The sequence below is a fragment of the Labeo rohita genome, chromosome 17 (genome assembly GCF_022985175.1).
Source record: "Labeo rohita strain BAU-BD-2019 chromosome 17, IGBB_LRoh.1.0, whole genome shotgun sequence".
NCBI classification, from domain to species: Eukaryota; Metazoa; Chordata; class Actinopteri; order Cypriniformes; family Cyprinidae; genus Labeo; species Labeo rohita.
Window position 1 is genome coordinate 34448665 of NC_066885.1, and position 20257 is coordinate 34468921.

The window sequence follows — 20257 nt, forward strand, 5'->3', positions numbered from 1 at the left end:
TATTTAGTTTACAGGTCCTATTTTTTATTTTTTAACTGTTAATTTATATGTCAGGCTTTACAGGGTTAAATCCCTACTGTATTTGTTCATTTCGACATACGGCATGAATTATGAATCACTGCGGAGACAAACATGACTCCACTGTCAAAGTCCAGCAGTTTTCAGGACCGTCAGGTGTTTAAACACACACAGGCATTGATATTGGCTCCGTTGTATCGGCTTTAAACAGTCTATGTACCTTTGTGAGGCAAACAATCGCAGTCGTCCAAAAATCTCCACCGTTGTCGAAACACGCACGGCGTCCCTCGATCACATATTTAGTGTCCGGCTTTAAATACTGCCAGACGCACAAAAGCGTCCACAACGAGACACTCGAACAAATGAGCACTTTGAGCAAAACGAGGAGCCGGACAATTAAGAGGAGGAGAGTTACACGACGGAGAGAAAGGCTCGCCTTAGACGTCTCGTCCCCCTCCTCACTTTGTATTGTCAGATGGCAATTTCCCCCTCTATCGCTGTGTTCTTCCTCTTGGAGCGCTGCCTGTAATGGAGCTAATCTAGAGCCGTTTGTCCGAGCCACAGGAGTTTTGTCAATAACAATCAGCGTTCAGCAGGAGTAATTAAGGCCGAGCCTTTTCATTAGGCCGGGGGGAGGGGCTCGTCTCCGGGGACGACCGGCGCAATTAGAAACGCAGGCACGCGTCGCCGGGTAATTTCAGCCGTGGCCAGGAAGGAGGGGAAGAAACCCAGGACTTTCTTTAGATTGAAGAGGGACTGGGTTTTGTCTCGTGCAGGAGCGGGACGACTAATGGCATAATAAGCAGACGCACGGCTCTGGAAGAACGAGGCAGGATTTTAGGAAGAAAGAGACAAGTGGAGGAAAGAGGGCAGCTTGAGATAATGAAGACTAGAGCAGACGATCAGCTTTTGACTCGAGACAAGAAAAGAGGCATGAGAGATCAGGATTAGACGTGATTAAGAAAGTAAATAACAGGGCGAGGATAACGGTTTCTGTGATTCGACGTCCACAAACATCTGAACATGTCAGAAAACAGAAGTGTCTGTATTAATAAATACTGTATATACACTTAAAATTGGAATAAAGAACTAAAAGTATCTCAAACATAATAATACTGAACTGTGAGTAATCGCTGTTGATCATTAAATGAAATCAGAACCAAATGTCCTTACAACCTTACACTGCTAAACAATCAAACAGCATGTGAACTGCAGCAATTTTAGTCCATATAGTGATTTAAAAAAAATAAATAAATAATGTAACAAATCTAAACAAAGCGTTAATAGATGCTTATATATTCCAACACTGCCTACAGGTGTTTAATGTCTAATCTGTCATTTCTTTGTTGAAAGCAGGCAAGTGATATATATATATATATATATATATATATATATATATATATATTCAAATATATATTTTAAAATATATTCTAAAATATACATGTATGTACATATATTTTGGGCCATTTTTAAACATATATTATACATTTAGAAATATATATTTTTAAAAACATATATTTCTATATATTTCAGTCCAAGAAAATGCATTTTCTTGCCCCAGAAATACATTTAGAAATATGTTTTGGTATATGAGGTTTGAAACTAAATATATATTCCTATTTCAAAAATATATTGCATTGAGCTTCTCTGTTTTGCTTCTCTATATATTTCTCATATATATTTGGCCGAAAAAAAAAAAAAAAAAAAAAAAAAATTGGGGTAGAGCTAGTGAGCACTGACTCTTTTATTTGTTTTAACAGACATCAAAACCCGATTATGCTTAATAAGCCTATGGCTAAAAATAAGCCTAATGGCAAAAAAAAAAAAAAGCAAGCAAATATATAAATAGATGTTTATTTATTTTATTATCTAATTTGACAAAACTTTTATTTCTTATTTCAGTATATATATATTCTTAAAATATATTTTGTTTAAAAAGTAAAAACAGTTTTGTTGGAGTGTTTACATTTGTTTATTCTTGGCTATACAAGCATTAACAAATTCATTTGAACATTTTGACTCTCCAAGCTGGTCAATCTATCTGCTGTTTTCAGTTCTCTAAAGCAGCGCTGTTTGATAGCTCCATCAGTCAGAGCCGGTCTAAATGAACGCCATCTCTGATCACATGATCGTTTCTGACCGCCGTGACCCACCCATCACCCCGCACACTTCCAACAGCCTCATCCCAAGCTCGTTCTGCTGCCCATTTTCAACACAGGTGTAAAAGTGTATGAAAGCTCCATCTCTTCCTCTATGAAGTAATCGAGGCTGACAGTAAGCCTGTAAAAGTCAGGTTAGATTTTGATGAGGAAGACCTTCCATTTTACTGTAATTTACTTACTTGACCCGAGTCTCTCCCCAAAACGTGGCCTGGCACTGGTCCTGAAAAACCATCAAAGAAATTAAAGCAGAAAAATGTTGAGAAGAAAAAAAACAAGCAACTTTATTTGTCTTCTCCAATCCCAAGACTTTTTATTTTAAGAATATAACTTTTATTGGATTTCTGAGTAGATCCATTCTGAGCAGACTGGAGCGATTGCACGCTCGTCCTCCGTATTGCATCATTTCTAAATGTTGCCTCTTGTTTGCAAATAAAATCCTTACGTGATTTGAGTTAGAAATATTTGCGATAGTAAATTTGCACTATTTGCTACGTCTGAATTAAATTTGTCCTTTGTTTACATTTAATGTTTACTCTGCACTAACGTACCATGGCATTTTTTTGCACTGTTCATTTACACATCAGCTCGTGATCCAGCGTTTTTGTTACTTAGAATGGTTTTACTTAGAATGATTTGATGGTTTATGGTTTGAAAATAAGACTGCCATAGATATTAATATTGTAATTTAGTTATACAGTTTAGAGCTAAATCACAGTTTGGTTTACACTTATACTTTAAAATAATATAAAAATTATTATATTATTATTTTTCTTAAATACAAAATAAATATTTTTATTTTACAGTGGAATATTATATTTATTAATATTGTTTAATATAATAATAATAATAATAATAATTATTATTATTATTATTGTTATTATTGTTATTGTTATTATTATTATTATTAGTATTATTATTATCGTCAGTAATATTAAGCAGAAGAAGAAGAATTTATGGTTGTATTTAATATATATAATATATTAATAATAATCGTGCAACCATAAATATTAGTTATACTATAATAAAATTAACATTATGATGTTTATTATTATATATTAATTATTATTATGTCAATATTTTATTTTCTTAAATATAAAATGTATATTTTTTTTTACAGTGGAATATTACAATAGTGATTTGTTTAATATTTTAACAACAAAAACAACAACAACAACAATAATAATAATAATAATAATAATAACAACAATAATAATAATAATAATCATCATCATCATCATCATATTTTATAGTTTTATATAATGCAACATTTTTTTGCATTACAAATCACAATTTTTATCAGAAAAATCGCAGTTTGATTTTCCCCCTCAAATCGTGCAGCCCTAACCAAGACACTTAAAACTAATGATCAGTTTTTTTAATTTCAGATGTGGTTGTTTGCTTTACATGTCAGTCACTGTCGGCACAAGGCTTAGTCCTCAATGTAATTTATACTTCCTGTCTCGTGCGTTTTGAGGCCAGAATAAGCTGTGACGTGGACCAGACCTTATGCTGATAGTCAGAAGTGTGTTTACTTGAGACTAGCAGCGTATCTTAGAGGGAATGAGAGCCATCAGTCTCCTGAAGGAGCGGCGGGTCAGAGTGCCAATCAGACGACCGCGATACGCTTACCAACACTGCAATTCAAGACGCATCCTGCCGTAATGATCCCGCAGGGACGCATCCCAGAATAGGAAGATTCAGCCCTTCCTTCTCCACTAAATATGATAGGATGAAGAAGGAATGAGTCGCTGCACATTCTAGTTGTGGGAAAACCATGAATCAAAACCATCTGTTATCTGGAAACGCACAGGAAATGTGTTTGATTAGAGCTGTTTAGTTGATCGTGACAACAAATGGGAAAACAGGAAGAGGAGCGATCAGACTTTATCACATTCATTTTCACACCTTTATTTACCCCAAACCCAAAGAGATCAGCTACATTTGCATACTGATTTGTATAACCCAGATAAAAGGAGGAATTTCTAATTATTTAATACATCTTGGGACCCTCCGCTTGATCTGTGCAATAATGTTAACATAATTGCATAAGTTGGGCATGGGGGATGGAAGCGTTTGTGCAAGATTTCAGAGAGCGAAGCAGAAGAACACTGATGTACAAGCTTCATCTTCAACCGCTATGAGGTTATTGACCTGTTCATGAACAGCGTTACAGTATAACTGTACCAGCTGCATGTTATCTGCACTAAACCAGTCTAATATGTAAATGGCTGAATAATGAATTAAATAAGTCCTGGCAAACCTTTAAGAAAAAGTTTACGGTATCGGTAAGCTACTAGAAAATGTGTCTGTCAAAAAACGTAGCTCAACTGCAGACAGTAGTTCAACGCTGCGTTGCTAGACAGTACCACTTACTAATGCTACTCATTAGCTACCTAATATAAAATGCGTAAATTATAACAAATAATTTGCATTGGGGCTGAAAATACAATTAACATTGAGTAACATTGACTTTTAAAAGTAATGCATTACAATATTGTGTCACCCTGTAAAAATGTGTTACTTAGTTACTTTTTATGGAACATAATGCATTGTATCATCAATGCGTTGTACTTTGTATCACCTGGACTTAGGGTTGCAAAGGGGTGGAAAATGTCCAGTACATTTCTGGAAAGTTTCCAAAATTTCTGGAATGTTTCCAAAATTTACTGAAAACTTTCCAACTTTTTGAAACCCTACCTGGACTTGGCTTGCTTATTTGTTTGTAAGTGACAAAAAACCAAAAGTTATATTTTTGTAACTGTAAAGGCTCTTTCACATCAAAAGTGAAACGAATAAGCCTCAGGCTGAGAAGGAAATGCCTCTGTACCTCACTCCCAGTCTCTCTCAATATAAGAACAGGAGATTTGTCAGTTAATAAATGGGAAACAAAGTAACTTGTGCTACTTATTTGAAAAAGTAACTCAGTTTCATTGGAAATGTAAAAGTAATGTTACTTTACTAGTTACTTGAAAAAGTAATCTGATTACGTTCTTTGCTACTACTAATGCATTACCCCCAACATTGCTATCGACATGACACTGTTTTTGATCTGAACTGAATCAACACTGAACTGATTTGATCTGAATAATGACAGTATTGTCTTCTGTAGAGCTGCTTTACAGCTGAAATTCAATTTGTTTCATAACTGATGAATTTTTCAACATCTGTTATTTTCCTTTTTTGGTTACTGTGAAGCTGCTTTAAAACAATCTGTAATTTATAAAGCACTACAGAATATAGTAATTGCAATCTTCCTTGAATAGTAGCCAACAGAACTGGGTAGATTACTTCTTGCTAATTGTAATCCAGTACTGATTTCAAATTACATGACAAAAAAATGTAGTTAGTATTGTAAACCATTACATTGCACATTTTAGGTAATATAATCAGACTACTTTTAGATTTACTTTTGATCCAACTTGTTTATCACATTGATTTTAATAGAATAATCTTATACCATATTGTATACCAAAAACAGTGCAACAAGTAAGAAAATATATTTCATTCGTTGTTATTAACAACATGAAGTGCATTAAACATTATATTACATCAAGGTTTTCCAAACTGGTGTGGTGTTTGTGAAGGAATTGCAGGGGGTTTAAGAGTTTAATAAAAAGCTAATAATTAATTAAATTAAAATAAATTATTTTAAAATCAATAAAAAGAAAAAAAAACATAAAAAGAATATATATATATATATATATATATATATATATATATATATATATATGTATATATATGTATATATATGTATATATATTTCATGAATAACAAGTTTAAAAAGTACAGTATTTATTCAAAATATAAATATTTTGTAACAATGTAAATTATTTATTATTAACTTTTAATAAACTTTTAATTATTAACTTAATACATCCTTGGTGAATAAAAGTATTAATTTCTTAAAAAAAAAAAAAAAAAAAAAAAAAAAAAAGAAACAATAAAAATGTACTGACCCCAAACTTTTGAACGGTAGTGTATATATATATATATATATATATATATATTGTATTTGTTTATCTGCATTTCATGTGACCATAACCACTTCGGAGAACCAATGAACATGCAAATGTGATCATTACTAAAATACGTGGGTTTTTTTGTTTGTTTGTTTGTTTGTTTGTTTTTTTATCTTAGAGGTTCTTTAAATAAACAGAAGATGATATAAGAGGATCACATGACAAAAAAGGTTTGTGAATTTGTGCATTTTCATGTGTTTGAAAGACAAAAACCTTCCAAAGACATGGAAACACATGGTTAAATAACCTACAAAGTGATGATTCAAATACAAATCAATGTGTTTATCAGTAGTTGATGCAATTTGAAACATTTCTTAATCCTGAAATGATTTTTGTAAATCAGTGGCTAGTTAACTTGACTAGTTATTGGTCTTTGTGTGAATGTCCACAAAACTGGAAGACTTGTTGAATGTATATAAGCAGTATAGGCTATTTTAGTAAGGAAAATGTAAGAGATAAAAAAGGGGAATAATTTATGAATAATTTATTGCTACTGTGTAGATAATATGTAATCATGTAACTTAACTTTTGGAATCTGATTATATAATCCAGATTACATGTAATCAGTTACTACCCAGCTCTGGTAGCCGATCATTTTTAATTGTTGACATCAGCTGTGTTTTTCTATCTGGCCGATAAGTATCAGGAATATTTACATTTAATATACTCCGCAATGCATTAACTGGTTGAATTGGTTGCCAGACCCAAACCAGATAATTCTGTCATGTTGGGGCAAAAACAACACTTTTTAAACTACTCAAAACTCAGATCTAGAGGTGTTTTCTGGCGAATCTCGCCGTCATCGTCCTGTAGCGAGCATTCTTTCCCTCAGCCGTACAGTATATGTCAGAGAGCGTATTGTTTTTATTCAGCACACCGTCTTCAGTGATCAAGACAAGACTGAATAAATTGAGCGAGTGCCGTCCGCATAGACATTCAAGCCACACGCTCGCAGGAGAACAAGAGCGCTGTCTGCCGACTGTCATTCTGCATTTAGCCGTCTCTCCTGCCATTACCCATACATGTCCTAATTGAAATGCCTCGGCGCAGTTAAATGTACATGGACACAAGCAGAATGGCCGAGCGTATCAAGCACTTTGCCTATTGTTACTCGCACAATGCCGCTCAAACGGCTCTTTTATTGTGCAGGTATCAAGCGCTGAAGTGCTCAGCTTGAATAATGTATCAGTAGCTGGTTATTCTCTATGTAAATAGCGAGCGAGCGGCAGAACCGGCCTCGGTTTGGGTCGGGTATTATGTAAAGCGGGCCGAGCGAATGCGCTCTGAATTTGTGAATGTAATTTGGCGAGGTGCGATTTGAATGGAAGCACCGAAAGCGTGCAGGGCTTCTCCCGTCCGGGATCTTTTGTTTTGAATCCTGTCTCATCTGTTTTGTTGACTCATGTTTCTTCATCTTTCCAGCACACGCTGTCCCTGTTCTGTAGTGTCTCACGGCCACAGGCAATTTATCAAATTGAGTAAAAGATGATTTTATAAATAAAGTGATTTATAGAGCGTTCTTTTGATCGCTTTGATGGATGCGGTGGTGCGCTGTAAAACTCTCCTGCATTAGCTTGTTTTCGTTGGGTTATTTTGGGACGGGCAGATGAGAGAGACGTCCTGTGAGTGGAAAGCGCTTCACTTTTCTCTTTTCTCTTCACCAGGCAACATCGAGTACAGCTGTCCGGCCACCAATGAGTGCGAGATCACGAAAAGAAGACGCAAGTCCTGTCAGGCGTGCCGATTCATGAAGTGCTTGAAAGTTGGCATGCTGAAGGAAGGTGAGGAGCCAAATCACTGCAGTGACGGTGTTGGGAAAAGTTACTTTTAAAAGTAACTGTATTGCATTACTCCCTAAAAAAGTAACTAAATGCAATACTTAGTTACTTTTTATGGAAAATAATGCAATGCTTTACTTTTGCATTACGTTTTCTTATCTGGGCTGGGCTTGCTTCGTTTTTAATATAAATTATTTTTGGCAAATGTAAAAGCTCTTTCACACCAAAAGTGAAACATATAAATACAAACCTTTTTATTACTCCTACTTCAGCAAGGAAGCACACATGTTATATGTATCTGAAGTAGTTTTTGCTCATTAGTACGATTGAAATGGATCATCGAAGTTCAAAAGCAAAGACACTGTTTACACTGTTTTTATTCATTGTGAGAAATACTGAATCTGTTTTTGCGTGAGTGAGATGAGTAAATGCATGTGGCCTTTAGTCTGGAACTACAGTAAGCATCATATTTACACAGCGCACACAACACCTCTGCATTTACTGTATTTCCGATTTCTCTCAACATGGCAACATGAGAGCGGTCTGTCAGTACATGGAAAAACAGTAACTGGCATTACTTATTGGAAAATGTCACTAAGATATTTTCTTGTAAATTAAAAAGTAATGCGTTACTTCACTAGTTACTGGAAAAAAGTAATCTGATTACATAACTTGCGGTGCTTTATACTGCAATACAACTATTGCTCCAGGGTTATTTTTAACTAAAACTAAAATCTGAAATGTAAAATAAAATTTAACTGAAAAAAATATTTATTTTATTATTATTTTTTTTAATCTTAAAAATATAATTTTACTTCAGCTAGTTGCGAAAGCAGCATTTTCATTTAGTGATGTGCATTTCATTATGCACATTTCATTAACATGATGTACTAAAATAACTAAAACTATAATGTAGATAAATGAATGAATAATAATTAAACCAATTTAAAATATTAGTCCGAATATTTGGTCAGTTTATTCAGCTTTGTACAAAGTTAGATCACTTATGTTTGGTATAATCCCAGTCAAGGTTAGATTCAATTTTGGTTTAGATTCCAGGCTTAACCTTCTTCAACCTCATCCATAATTAAATCAAACCTCAAAAGTTTTTGCTTTTGTTAAACTTACCATACAGGTGTCCCTCAAATTATCCAAACTATGTGTTGCTTTAATGTATTTATGCAACAATCTGATTTCTTAAACTTCTTGAATTTACAGATTCTAAACGAGACTGATCATGTAGTCTTAGATTGTTAGAATAGTGGAATTTTATAATAAGGAGAAACACTTGTGTCTTATGTTGTTTATGTCAAAGATTGTCAGGAATTCATATTTCGTCATCAAATCAGATAACCATGGACAGGGTGTGTGACGCTCTCACGTTCAAAAACCATCAACACGTGCTATTTATTATTTATATACAGTACTGTTGTAGTATTTTGATATTTTAAATTAGCTTTTACTTTTATATTTTCAGTTTTCATTTTAGTTTTAGTAATTTTGTTGTGCTTTTGTCATTTTTATAATTTTTTATGCATATATATTGTTTAGCTTAATTGTTAGGTTTTAATTTTACTAATTGTAGTACTTAAACTGTTATTTAAGTAACAGTTACAGTTTACAGTTACTAATATTAACTTATTATTTTCAGTAATTTTATTTGAAAGCAAAATTTCTTAAGCATTTAAAAAAAAAAAATGCATTGAAGTTTTTCATCTAATATTTATATTTTATTTTATTTTGTGAAAACTGTTAATAGTTGTAGCTTTAGTTCTAGTTTTAGTTAACAACAGTTTTAGGATCAACACATTGTCACTTCGCCTGCTTTTGTGTGTCACGCTTATTGCATGTACCCGCTTTTAAATCGCATTCTCGTTCATTTTCAAACAAGTCAGCGTTTGAGATTGTACTTGCGTGTCATTCTTATTCACGTACATGTGTAAAGTATGTTTAGTCGTTCACCTCGGCAGGTCTTTCATTAGGTCACATTTTACTTTGTAATGTCATTTGTTGGCCTTTAAATCAGTCACACGGTGTGGTGTGTCTTTACTGACTGTACCGCGGCGGCTCCATCAAACACACGTCAGCGATCAGAGCTGAGCGCAGCGCCAGATGAAGCCGCACGCTTGCCAGAGACACACAAGCCATGTTAGACTCGTAAATGTTGTTGGCTGGCGCTCCGGCGGACCCGTGTCAGAGCCGCGCTGGACCTGAGGGGCCGTTGGCACGAGCCGCGCTCGCACGCAGCAACACGGCAGTAAATAATTGCGCCTGTTGGGCAGAGAGACAGAAATATGCTGAATAGGTCGATCCGTGCGTCTGACTAATAGAAGTGTAACAGTATTCCGACTGGAAAGCCTTCTGTCCCAGAGCACACGCTCTCTCCCCGACGTATTGATCCGCTAAATGTTTTCCGAACATCTCAGCTCTCTTCCTGCGGATGCTTTTTTAAAGTCCTGCCATGTGGGAAATCTGTGACAATTAAATACGCTCACAGATATTTCTTTCTTTCTCTCTTACTTTCCTTTTTCCCACATCTCACCGTATTCACGTTAATGCAGTAAATGCGTGATATTATGTACGCTGATGTGCACGCAGGAGTAACATAAGAGCATGTGCGTACGGCTGGATTTGAAACAGGTCTGTAATGTAATGTGTGTAGTTCACCCACAATCCATCTGTGAAAGCTCTTCCGTCTATATGGAGCTGAATGAAGTAACGGAATCTCTCCGCTGCATGAGACACCGAGAATGAATCGCATTACTCGCTGATGAAAAATTAATGCAAATATATTATCTGGAGGAATAAGAGCCCAGAAAATAGGGAGGGATTGTCAGAAATGAATCACCTGTGTCGAGGCAAAAAATGGAGCTTAAACAATAAGATGGAGGAGCAGACGGCAACATCGACATCAGTGCATATGTCTGCACTTCAGCCGCTTTTAGATGTTAGGAGCGAACAATACTGCTGTTAGTCTCTTCTGCTCAACAAGGCTGCATTTGTTAGACCAAATACAAATTATAAAATATTACTACAATGTAAAATAGCTGCTTCCTGTGTGCATCTATGTTAAAATGTAATTTATTTCTGTTATCAAAGCTGCATTTTCAGCATCATTACTCCAGTCTTCAGTGTCACATGATCCTTCAGAAATCATTCTAATATGCTGATTTGCTGCTCAACAAACATTTTTTGATTATTTGCAATGTTGAAAACAGTTGTGCTGACCAATATTTCTGTGGAAACCTTTCTTTCATAAAAAAAATGTACTTTCATACTTTCATTTTAAAAAAAAAAAAACATTAAAAAGAACATTATTTATTTAAAATAGAAATCATCTGTAACAATATACCATTTAAAACTTTGAGGTCAGAATTTTTTTTAATTCTTTCTTTTTTTGAAAGAAATAAATATGTTTATACACCAAGGATGTGTTAAGTTAATAAAAAATTGATAGCAAAGAAAACAAAAACTTTTCAATGGTAGTGTATTTTCAGTAAAACATGAAAAAGTTCATAATTCTTAACTGCAAACTAGAACATATCAAGCTGTTTTTGCTTCACCTAGAGTAAATATGAAAATGTATGTAGACAAAGAAGGCAAATATTGCTTTTATTATTGCAAAATAATAATAATAATAAAAAAGTATATATATATATATATAGTATATAGCTAAATAAATATTTTATTTTATTATTTTATTTTCATCTCAGTTAACGTTTTGTTTCAAAGACATTACATTTTTGAACAGTTTAGTTTTAGTTAATTGCAACTTTAATGAAATACAATGATTATTTCTTTGGAAAAGTCAATGACAACCTCAGACAGCGCTGAAAATATGACTTGGATGTCCTATGGAAGCACACAAGGTCTTTCACAGAGGCTGGCTTTGTTCTTTACCCTCCAGAAAAGATCATTTCTAACACAGATTTCTCATTGTCAGTCCACACGTTAGTGTTAATGCAGTTTAACCAGCTTTTCCAACATTATAAAAATATGTTCATACATTTTGCAAATGAGTACGATGACATGAACAGGCATCTTGTTGGCCATCCTGCATCCCTCCTCAAATGCAAGGTCACTGTCTGTCTCCGATCCGACGCTACGTGAGCGCCAAATCAATCGGGTCCTTCAAGGCGACAAGGAGATGAGACGCAGAGGGTCACGTCCGTCCACGTCTACCCTCACCGTATGACCGGCCCGACCGGAGCCCACGGCCGAGCGGCTGCTGAGACGAGCGAAGGTCACGAGCTCAATGCAGCCATCTCACCTAATTACAACTTTACAGGACAGGACAGCACCTGCGTGAACTGTCGTAAACCTTCCTTTCTGTTTGACAACATACTACAGATTCTCACGCTGCGTTTACTAGAGCCAAATGTGAGAAAAGAGCATCTACAGATGTTGTTTTTATATCTGATACGATTTAAGTCACGTGATAACTGATATGCAAAACTGAGTTGTTCTGCTTTTTGACTTAATAATAAATATATTATTATAATATATGCATGTTTTAATAGAAATGACAGTACTATTAAATAGTAATAATTTGTTCAATTTAAGTCATTCTATGAATGCAAAATTGTTTTAAAAAATCATATTTTCATCAAGTGACAAATATATTTAAAATGTTACAAAAGACTTATATTTTCAAGTAAATGCTGTTTTTTTTTTTTTTTTTTTTTTTACTTTATATTAATCTGTGAATCTTGAAAAATAAAATGTATCATGGTTTCCAGAAAAATACTGCGCAGCACGACTGTTCTCAACATTGCTAATAATCAGAAATGTTTGTTGAGCAGCAAATCAGCATATCAAAATGATTTCTGAAGGATCATATGAGACTGAAGTCTGGAGTAATGACGCTGAGAATGTAGCTGCGCATCACAGAGATAAATTACAGTTTAACAGATATTCACATCGAAAACAGCTGTTTTAAACTGCAATAATACACAATTTTTTACACAAATTTTTACTTTTTTTTTAAAAAAATAAATATTGCCTTGGTGCACATTAAAAAACTTTTTTAGAAATACTAAAAAAAAAAAAAAAAAAAATCAACCCCCACATTTTTAGCAGTAGTGTACAAAGTTACTGAGACAAATTTATGTTAAGTTACTTTACTATTGAGGGAACAGAAATTATGGGTAAAATAGATATTGATAAATCAGTAAATAATATGTAACCATATGAATCTTGGTAGAAACATTACAAGTAGGACAGTGATCTCAACAAAGCCACCACGAGGAGAGAAAAATGACTTTAACCGATAAGGCTAAAATAATCATTTCAAAGGTGATAAAACTAAAGACTTTATCAGGCGCGCAGGGCCCGGTAGTCTGAGCGCAGGATGTTTTCAGTCGTGAGATTTACTGCATAGTCCTGGACCCACTTCATTCCCTCAAAACAGGAAGTGATCAATAAGAGGACTCAGATGTCAGGGACTACAGGTTTTTTTCCTCTGATCAATGGAAGCGAATCGGAGCTGGGAAGAAAGGAACAGATACTATTGAGAGATTACACTGACGTAATCCAAAGACTTTTTAAACCCACAAGACTCACTCTCACATCTCTCACAGTCACAAGCCTCATCTAGACGTCTGATTTCCGTCTGCCATAAAATCTATAGAGAATTATGTGTTGGTCTGTGTTATTCACTAAGGGGATGTGTGGGACTGGTCGACTAAACGGTACAGCTCCTACTAGTCAACACTGAAAACAATAGTCGACTACACGACAGAAAAAAACAAAACAAAACGAAACATGATTTTATCATTGAAATTGCCATAATTTTAACGTTACATTTAAAACATTTTAAAATTAAACCTTTGAAAAATAATACATTATTTTTAAAAGTGTATCTGGGTGGAAACTACGTTTTTACCTCAGACCTCGCATGCCCTTATAGAGACCTCATGACCACGCAAAAGACTGGGGTGTGGGATTATTTTGAATTAGAAGGAACCGGAAAAGTTGTGTGTAAATGGTGTAATATCAGATTGGCTAACAATAGCTCTTACTGGAGCAGTCTTACTGGACATAACAGGCACGTCGTAGACGTTAGCTTAGAGGCTAGCCAAAGCCAGCAAATTTAGCGGCAGACAGTGAGTTGATCATAGCCTACGTCTGATCACTTTAGCCTTCTCAAACGACTTGCCTGAAATAAAATCTATAGATATGAAACAGTTCAAGCATATCACAATGTTAGTTTAAACGTTTAACCTATATAAATGTGCGCTGTTAGACGCATATCCAATCATTTGTGCAGAGAGTGGAAGCTAAAGCGCGCTTTACAGGACACGGAGGCGCCAGCGCGATCACTTTGGAAACTTATTGGAAACATATTCTCATTGGAAACATATTAAAATATGCTGTCTTTTGTGCTCATAAAGGTAAGAGTAATACATTATTCGTAAGTGTAAAGGGTCTACTTTAATTTATGTGCACTCACAATAGTAACGAAATGTTTTGCTTTTATAAAATAAAGAAAACAGAGGATGCGCTTTTTACCGTCTCCTGGCTTGCCTTACAGACAAGATAAATATGTCTATAGAATGCTTTGAATTACTACTTTAAAGCGAAATAATTTAAATCAAAAACAAAATCTCTTCTATTACGTAATCCGAAAAGATGCATTTATCTCTAAAGGCGATAGAAAATACTAGTTTATTAATAAATAATTCAAAAGTCTCCTTACTATTTTATCTCGACACATTCTTGGTAATTAGTTTTGCCGGTTCTTTGTGGCAAGCTTTAGCCTATTGCGTGTGCTCGATCGCGGAACTCTTCAAACTGCGCTAAAGGCACTTGCACTTGCGCTCGCTGCTGCCCGCCAGGCTCAGGCTAAAATGCAGGGCTCTGGTTACCTTGTGTCTATTTCATTGAACATGCCTATTATTTCACTAAATAGGCTACAATTTAAAACTATACTTCTGTTAAATGTGGTGTGTACCATTGCTGCTTTTATAAAAAAAACAGACAATTTCTTTATGAAGTAACTTTGACGTCATGAATATCGATTATTTTCTTAGGACCCCCACATATTGGCGAGCCCCACCTTAGCCCCGGTAGAGAAAAAATTCTGGCGCCATGCCTGGTTCTGTATTTCCCCAGCTGATTTTAATAAACAAGCTATGCAGTGGCTGATGTTGACTTTATGCTCTTCTTTTGTTTCCTTTTCAACGACCGCCTAAAATTAAAAGGGTCCTATTATGCTTTTTAACAGAGTCTTTTTTTTTTGGGGGGGTGTACTAGAACATGCTTTTATGCTTGGTGGTTCGAAAAATGCATTATTTTTAACATAATTTACATTACAATACATTTCTCCCAGCCTGGCACAAATGACTCAATTAGTTCCCGGTTCCACCTTCCGAAAAACGAAATGTATTGTGATTGCTTACCTGTCCCACTGCGTTGTGATTGGCGAACAGCTTAGACGGTGTTTCAGTACTGCCACACCCCTTGTCAAAGAAGCAAGTTCCGTGTACAGCTGTTAGCGCAAGCTAGATTAAAGTGATTCTTACATTTTAAATATGGATATTTTTCTTACAAAAACTCATCAATTCACTACAAGAGGCCTTTATTAAACCAGCTCCAGCATAAGGCTAAAAGCAGCCTAACATTATCAAAGAACATCATCACTGATTAGTCTAGCCTATTCTAGTGCAAGTTTATGCATTTTAAAAAACACTCGTGTTATAAGTTAAGCTAACGTTATCTACACTGTATGATGAATAAATCTCTTACCACACACTGCACACGTCTGCAGCGCATTACTGCTCTGAATTGGCTACTCTAGTCAATGCTTGTGTTTATACCTGCCGCGCTGTGGTTTGTTGAAGCGGCTCTCCTGCTGCATCGTTAGGGTAATCTCCCACCTCATCCCTACACCCTGCCCCCAACAACAACCCCCCCCTCCAACAAACAATTTCCGTGGGCGGGATTTATTTTAATGATATTCTGATGGACCGTGTTGTGACATCATTGCATGCGGAAAACAAACGCTGTAGTCCAAAGGAGCCGTTTGTTGTAGTTCGGAGTGTTGTCTCCCTTTGGAGTGGACTTTGAGATTTGTAACATTGTAGATATTTTTTATGCCCAAAGATACACACCACACATTGACTAAAATTCAAAAAGTGAAAAAGCATAATAGGACCCCTTTAAATTATGATAACGCGAGGCAAGCGTACAGCAAGCAGAATTCAGTGTGAGTGATTTCACAGTGTGATTTATAGATAAGTATTTCAAATGTAGGCTGTTATATACATGCACATACATAGGTTTTTTTCTTACCATCTTTTGGGGGTATCCATCTTTTAGACTAGTCGACTAGTCAGATACAAAACAACTATCAAATTAGTCACTGCATGCATCCCTATTATTCACCTTAACCTAAATATCACTCCACTATTAGCAATCCTGCACAATGTCTAATATATTGGTTTCGTGTACGTTTTAGGTGTTTGCGACGTTATATGCACAACAGCAAGAAGTTTAAATGGTTACTTTACTCAAAACATTTTTTTCATTTAATCACTCTTATGTTTTTCTGACCTCATGCTCTTCACAAAGAAATATAAATCTTTCACACAATGAAAGTGGATAGCGATTTATCTGTTAAAAACAGACCATAACAAAGTTAGTTATGATACATTTATGCTGTCCTTTTTGAAACTTGCCTCTTTTTCCCCACTTGGACGTTTTGCTCAACATCTCACTTTGTTTTTCACAGACAAAAAAAAAAAAACATACATGTTTGGAAGGACATGAGTGTGAATAAATGATGAGTGAATGCTCATTTAATGTGAGCGATTCCTTTAAGACATATCTGAGTGTGAACCGTGAGTGTGTGGCGGTCGTTTCCCTCGAGGCCTCGTCTGAACAGGTGAGAGGATTACCGCAGGCGTGAACATGTGTTTTCCACCGGAGAGCCTAGATCACTGCTGGACGCGAACGACACACTGTAGATCATCTCTAAAGGGAGACAGATGACTGCCCGATCACAAAACACACTCAGAGTCTAAAGAAAGTGTAGACACATACTGAATTTAATAGATCATGAATCAAATAATTTGTCTGGGGAGGGATGTCGAAGCTCTGGCTGGGTGGATGATGCATACAGTATGCTCCAACATGTTGAGATTATGCAGGCAAAAATAAGAAAGAAAATAACCATTTGTCCATTTGGTGTCCATTTGGTGTGCAGTGCACTTTTCCGCTTGACAGATATGTCTCAGAACGTACCTGTAAAGTCATCACTTTTTCCGTAAGTGAATTTGCATTTTCATTCAGCCCGTCTGCCACTTTTGTTCAGAACAATTATATTTTTTATTTTTCAATTTATATATTTCTAAAACTTTTTATTTTCGAAAACTTGTATTACTGTATTTGAACTGTAGGATGTTTCAAAACAATGTTGCTACCTAAACAACATGTAGTTCTGTTCTTTTAACAGAAAACCATTTCAACTGCTGAAGACATTTTTAGAAGAAGAATTCCACATTCTCAAAATGTGTACCTTTAGGGCACTACTTTGTGGCTTTCTAACCCTAATGGTGTGTACACAGGGATGCAACAATACAGTTAGTCCATGGTTTAATACATACCTCGGTTTTTAACCATGGTTTTCGGTTCGCTTCTGATATCTTGCCACTTCAGTGTGTTTTTTTTTTTCTTTTTGCAACAAATTAACAAAATACTCCTGTAAACCTCTGTACACTGGAAAAAACATGGTTTAGTATGTCTGCTTAATTCTTCTTTTGAGAGAGGTATTATTTTTTCCATTTTTATGCAAAATAGAATGGGTTTCATCCATACTAGACGCGCCCTTGTGCAGAAAATCGACATATGCATCAAAGAAATAACACTGGTGACGTTCTGTTCCAGCTTCTCTAATATGGATAAAGGCATCGCCTTTGCCGTAACTAAATAAAAACAAGATATAACGTTAAACGTTTTGAATGATGAAATGTAAGGACAATAAACACTCATCTGCAATAATATATATTGTGTATATTCATAAGCCATTGCTAATCGACATAGAATATGAGTATAGAATTTATTGTCTGCCTCATTCTGTGATAAGAATCCACATCAGATCACATAAGGAAGTTATTTCAAACACTCCACTGATGTTGTAAATTAAAAAACAAGTTATAATGTTTTTTTATAACTGTTGTTTTTATAACTCTTTTGTTGGACAACAGGTTTAGAAAGGCTTATCATTGCATGTCATTAGAATGGAAGATGCTCTGCGTGTGTTGCTTTTTCAAATATTAGCGGGGAAGCGTTTCCTCATTTCAGAACATGAAACCGCGGGCACACATACAGCAAATTCCGAGAGAAATAAAAAAAGGAAGTTATTTAAAAGCAAAACCGAAAGACCGCAATTCACAAGCGTGCATTGAACCGTGGATGTCGTACCGAACGGTTCGATATTATATTGAGAATTGCGACATCCCTTGTACACACCAAACACAAAGTGAATATTTGCATTGCGTTACTCACTCTAATTTACTTGTGAGATGTTTTTAACATCACTCACACGAATAAAAATAATAAACAAAAAGAAATTCTGATACAATTGGACATGTCAAACTAGATGTGTCAATAAGCTCTTTGTTGACTGACTTGCGCAACAATGTATTGTCCGAATTTTCCACTGAAGTTTAAAATTTTGAACTTGCATGGAAGACGCAATGTTGCGCCCTTGCGGAAATTGCATCACTCAATTCACGTCATTAACGTCGCCCGGTGTGGATTTGCATCACGTCTTTGCATTGACTTGTATGTAATCTACTCATGCGAATAATTAAATTTGCTTTTGGTGTGAACACTCCATGAAAGGTGCATTTTAGTACCTTAGAGTAGTAATACGTACCCTTAAGTTGCTACTAAGAATCTTTTTAAGGCTAAAGATGTCCCTCTGAGCTGTTGTACCCCTACAGGTCAGATTTTTTTCCGAAGTTTTTTTTTCTGAGAGTGCATCACCCCACAGTGAACAACATTCAGTTGTCCTTTGGCAGGATTGTGCTGCGTGAGTTTCCTCCTTTGTTGGCAGCGTCTTTGGGAAGAGTGCCTGATTAGGTCCGGCCGTGCTAGAAGAAGCCACGGCACAGGTGTTTTTGGGTTAGATGTCAGCTCTGCGGTCCCCTCGCCGTATCTCTGGTCGCCGTTCGCGAGGAAAAATGCCACGCGCCCGAGAGCTGCCAAACACAGGGCTCTTTGAAATAGTGCTGACGCGAGGCCAGTTCAGACGGGGGTTGTCGGCAACCATGAAAGGTAGAGTTCGCCGTGGCCTTAGGACGCGGCCCTGTGAATTTCCTAGCTAAAAACGGGTCATCCTAAGCTCCCTGAGGCACTGCCAACCATCTCAGCCACGCTGACACTTTCCCCTCGCCCAGATGACAGGCACCCAGAACAGGTGAGACCACCAAAAATAAGGGCCCCTGCCAAGTCCAGCTACCCCCAGCGAACCGCCGACAGGAGTGGGGACAGGCCCTTTTGTAGGGGCTTTGCTCAAGAGGGGATTATTGTTTTGAGAGGGGAAAAGGAGCCCGGGGTCAGCTGGCCCTCGCGCAGTCACGGGCCCGAGGGTTAATCCGCACTCGGATGCCTTCCGCGCTGGCCCTAAGCCCTCTCTCTCTCCCACGCCGCCACGTTCGCTTTGAAGAAACGACATTCGAGATCCGCTCTCTGTGAATCGGCGGCGGTCAGCGCCGTAAAACACACTCGCTTTCAGAAACGCATTGCTCTCGTGTTTCATTGAAGATATTCCAATTTGAGCCGCTCATTCCTCTCGTGCAAGTGGAATCGTCCAAAAGATGTATTCAGAGCTCTTATTGTCTTACTGTCAACGTCAAATGGCATTCACAACTCATTTTACTTCTGCATTTAACTACAGCGTGAAGCAAAAAAGTTGATGCCCAATGTAGGGCTTTTAATTAAGTTTGATTACTGGGGTGACATTTATTACTTTATTTATTACTTTTTTAAATGAAACATTATGAAGACAAACATTTGTTTTTGTTTTGTTTTGTTTTGATTTTTTTGGAATAACATGCATGAGTCTCATTCTCAGATGTCACTAACTAATCATCCAGTTTACATTGCACACACACACACACACACAAAAATACAATCTTGATCTAGTAGAATGTAATTTGACTGGTTTGGATGTTATTTTGCTATTAATGTTGTACTGATTAAACCAGTGAGCTTATTGTCTTATCGCATTCACAACTCCTTTTACTTCAGCATTTAACTAGGGTGAGAACAAATT

The 20257-nt window shown here is 36.1% G+C and overlaps 1 protein-coding gene across 5 annotated transcripts in view; it reads left to right on the forward strand.

Moving 5' to 3' along the window:
• The window catches only part of esrrb (estrogen-related receptor beta), a 68490-nt gene that overhangs the window by 26312 nt on the left and 21921 nt on the right, over positions 1-20257 (forward strand). For all 5 annotated transcript variants that reach the window (XM_051133890.1, XM_051133889.1, XM_051133892.1 and 2 more), the window contains one exon: positions 7864-7980. In XM_051133890.1, coding sequence (XP_050989847.1) covers positions 7864-7980 — 117 coding nt within the window. The remainder of the gene's footprint in view (positions 1-7863; positions 7981-20257) is intronic.